The 2,318-nt window shown below is 32.7% G+C and overlaps 1 protein-coding gene across 1 annotated transcript; it reads right to left on the reverse strand.

The window, feature by feature from the left end:
• Positions 1-937: 937 nt before the first annotated feature.
• Positions 938-2,318, reverse strand: LOC129579707 (probable serine hydrolase; the record flags this gene model as incomplete). Its single annotated transcript, XM_055469875.1, is given in 2 exon segments — positions 938-1,980; positions 2,160-2,318. Coding segments are annotated over 2 exon segments (843 nt in total), but the record flags the coding sequence as incomplete, so codon positions are not given.

Consider the following 2,318-nt stretch of genomic DNA (forward strand, 5'->3'; position numbering starts at 1 on the left):
AACTACAGCATAGCGATTTTATTAGTGTGAATTTTTACTTGAGTATTTTGTTATCTCTTATCACAGTCCAGATTTCATATGAAGTACATATGGGGCCCTGGAGTCCCCAAAGAACAGAAATAGGTAAAAAGTGTGAAGAACCGTCAAAGTGTTAAATTTCCAAACGAGACGCGCTGCAAGAGGGCGATACGAATTTACATTGTTATCATTTTCAATAGAAAAACACTGACTTTCCAGGGGCACGTCAATCACGTTGTATATAGGGAATAAAACCAATCCATCCCTCTGCCCTTTAAAGTTTAAACTTTAAGAAACCTCAACGCATATAATAAACTCCAAAAAGTGCAGGGTTATAGACAAAAACCGACTATTCTCGTTTGTTTTAGCACACAGAGTACATACATGCTCGTTCTGCAGCGTTAGCTGATAAATAATTACTAAATATATTATTCATGCAAAACTTTGAAACCACCAGCTATTTTTTCATAAATAGTGTATTTTTCGCAGTGTTATCAAGTATACGTGTAGCCAAATGAATGTTTGCATGCTTTTATGTTTGATTTAAATAATGTTATAATAAATTTTTAATAAAAATTTTCAACTATTTTTGGAAATATATTTATATGGAAATGCAGAATTACCGAATCACTATGCAAATATTTCCATAAATAGTTGATAGAAGACGATTGAAAACGTTGATTAAATAATGAAATAATTACACGAAGAATATTTAATTCACTTTTTGTTCATCATCTGAATTAATTTTTTACATAACGAAAGAACAAAACTAAAATAGAATACAAATTTTCTTCATTTCCAATTGAAAATCTTTTGTTTTTTGAATTAGTTCTTTATGAAAAAATCATTCTCCAGAGTTTTTTTTACAGGTTTCTTACAAATTCATTTAAATTACATGATTTTTCATGGGTAAATTACATGAAGTAATTAAAATACGTAACTTTAATGTAAGATACACGATCAAGTTTCTTACGTACCAACCCAATTAATAACACTGCAGATTAAAACCACAGTACTAATAAAAATATATGTGCATAAAAACAGAATTGTTTAAAATCTAGATTTTATTTCATTTCTGAAAATAGGCGTAATTACTTTATTTTGAATAATAAATATGGAAATGAATTAATTTTTAGTCCTAAAAAGACTTGAAAATTTTTAAGACAAAAAAAAACACCAGAACAATAGTCCAGAATACTCGACCGTAAACATAAAATACAAACCAATTTTTTTTTCCCCATTGCAATTTACCCATTCCCATTGATATCGAAGCATCGATCAGAACTGGTCAACATTTAACAAAAACATGCTAATAAGATTGGCAATTTTTTCGGGTGTTTGCAGGTGTAAATAATGCGATCCAGCCACCTCATGGTATTCAACGTCAACGTTGTTCCTTAAAACATTGAGTACTTGCTGGTAAACTTCTGGTCGATCGAATTTATAGCCAGGAGTTGCTCTGATGTTCAACACTGGGCATTGAATTAATGCGGCATAGGTGAGAATGTGTTCCAATGTGAACAGTCCCAGGCCACTGTATCTTAACCTTGGATCAGCTGCAACTGTGTATTTTTGTTCACCGCTACATGCTGAAACTGGATTTAAACCACGCTTCAATAAAATTTTCACCGATTCACGATCAATTGAACCTTCTTCGAGTCTTCGTTCGATCACTTCTTCGTATGTCCATTGATGTTGTTTGGATGTTGAATCGAGATTTATGGTTCTATCAATAAAAGATCCAGTAATAGCAGCATTGATGCGTTGATTCCGAATAATGGGTCCATACGAATCAAGAAGAATAATTTGTTCAACATCTTTTGCATAGCATGCCGCATACATAAAACACACACTCGCGCCCATTGAATGACCAATCATTTTCAGTTTTTGCCAACCAAAGTGCTTGACAATACGACGAACAACCGAAATATAGTCCCAGTACAGATGGTAATTCATTCCAGTCTGCAAATGGAGAAAGATAAAAACAAATCAATTCATAACTGGTGACAAAATAGCCAGCGAACAATCACTGAATAATCAATATATGAAAATAACATATTTTCTGATTTATTCTTCAACTAATGAATATTTTGAACACATTTGTTCGATAAAAATTTCATAAATTCTTTATAACATCTCACCGGAAAGTGATCAGATTGGCCGTGTCCAGGTAAATCGATGCTGAAAACAGGAATTTTCTCTGGTAGCAATGGTATTAAACGATCGAATGTTCCGGCATTATCAAGCCATCCATGAAATGCTAGAATCGGTTGCTCATTTCGATTTCCATACCATTTTCC

The sequence above is a fragment of the Sitodiplosis mosellana genome, unplaced genomic scaffold (genome assembly GCF_009176505.1).
Source record: "Sitodiplosis mosellana isolate CC-2019 unplaced genomic scaffold, AAFC_SMos_1.0 Smas_scaffold_6442, whole genome shotgun sequence".
Lineage (NCBI taxonomy): Eukaryota > Metazoa > Arthropoda > Insecta > Diptera > Cecidomyiidae > Sitodiplosis > Sitodiplosis mosellana.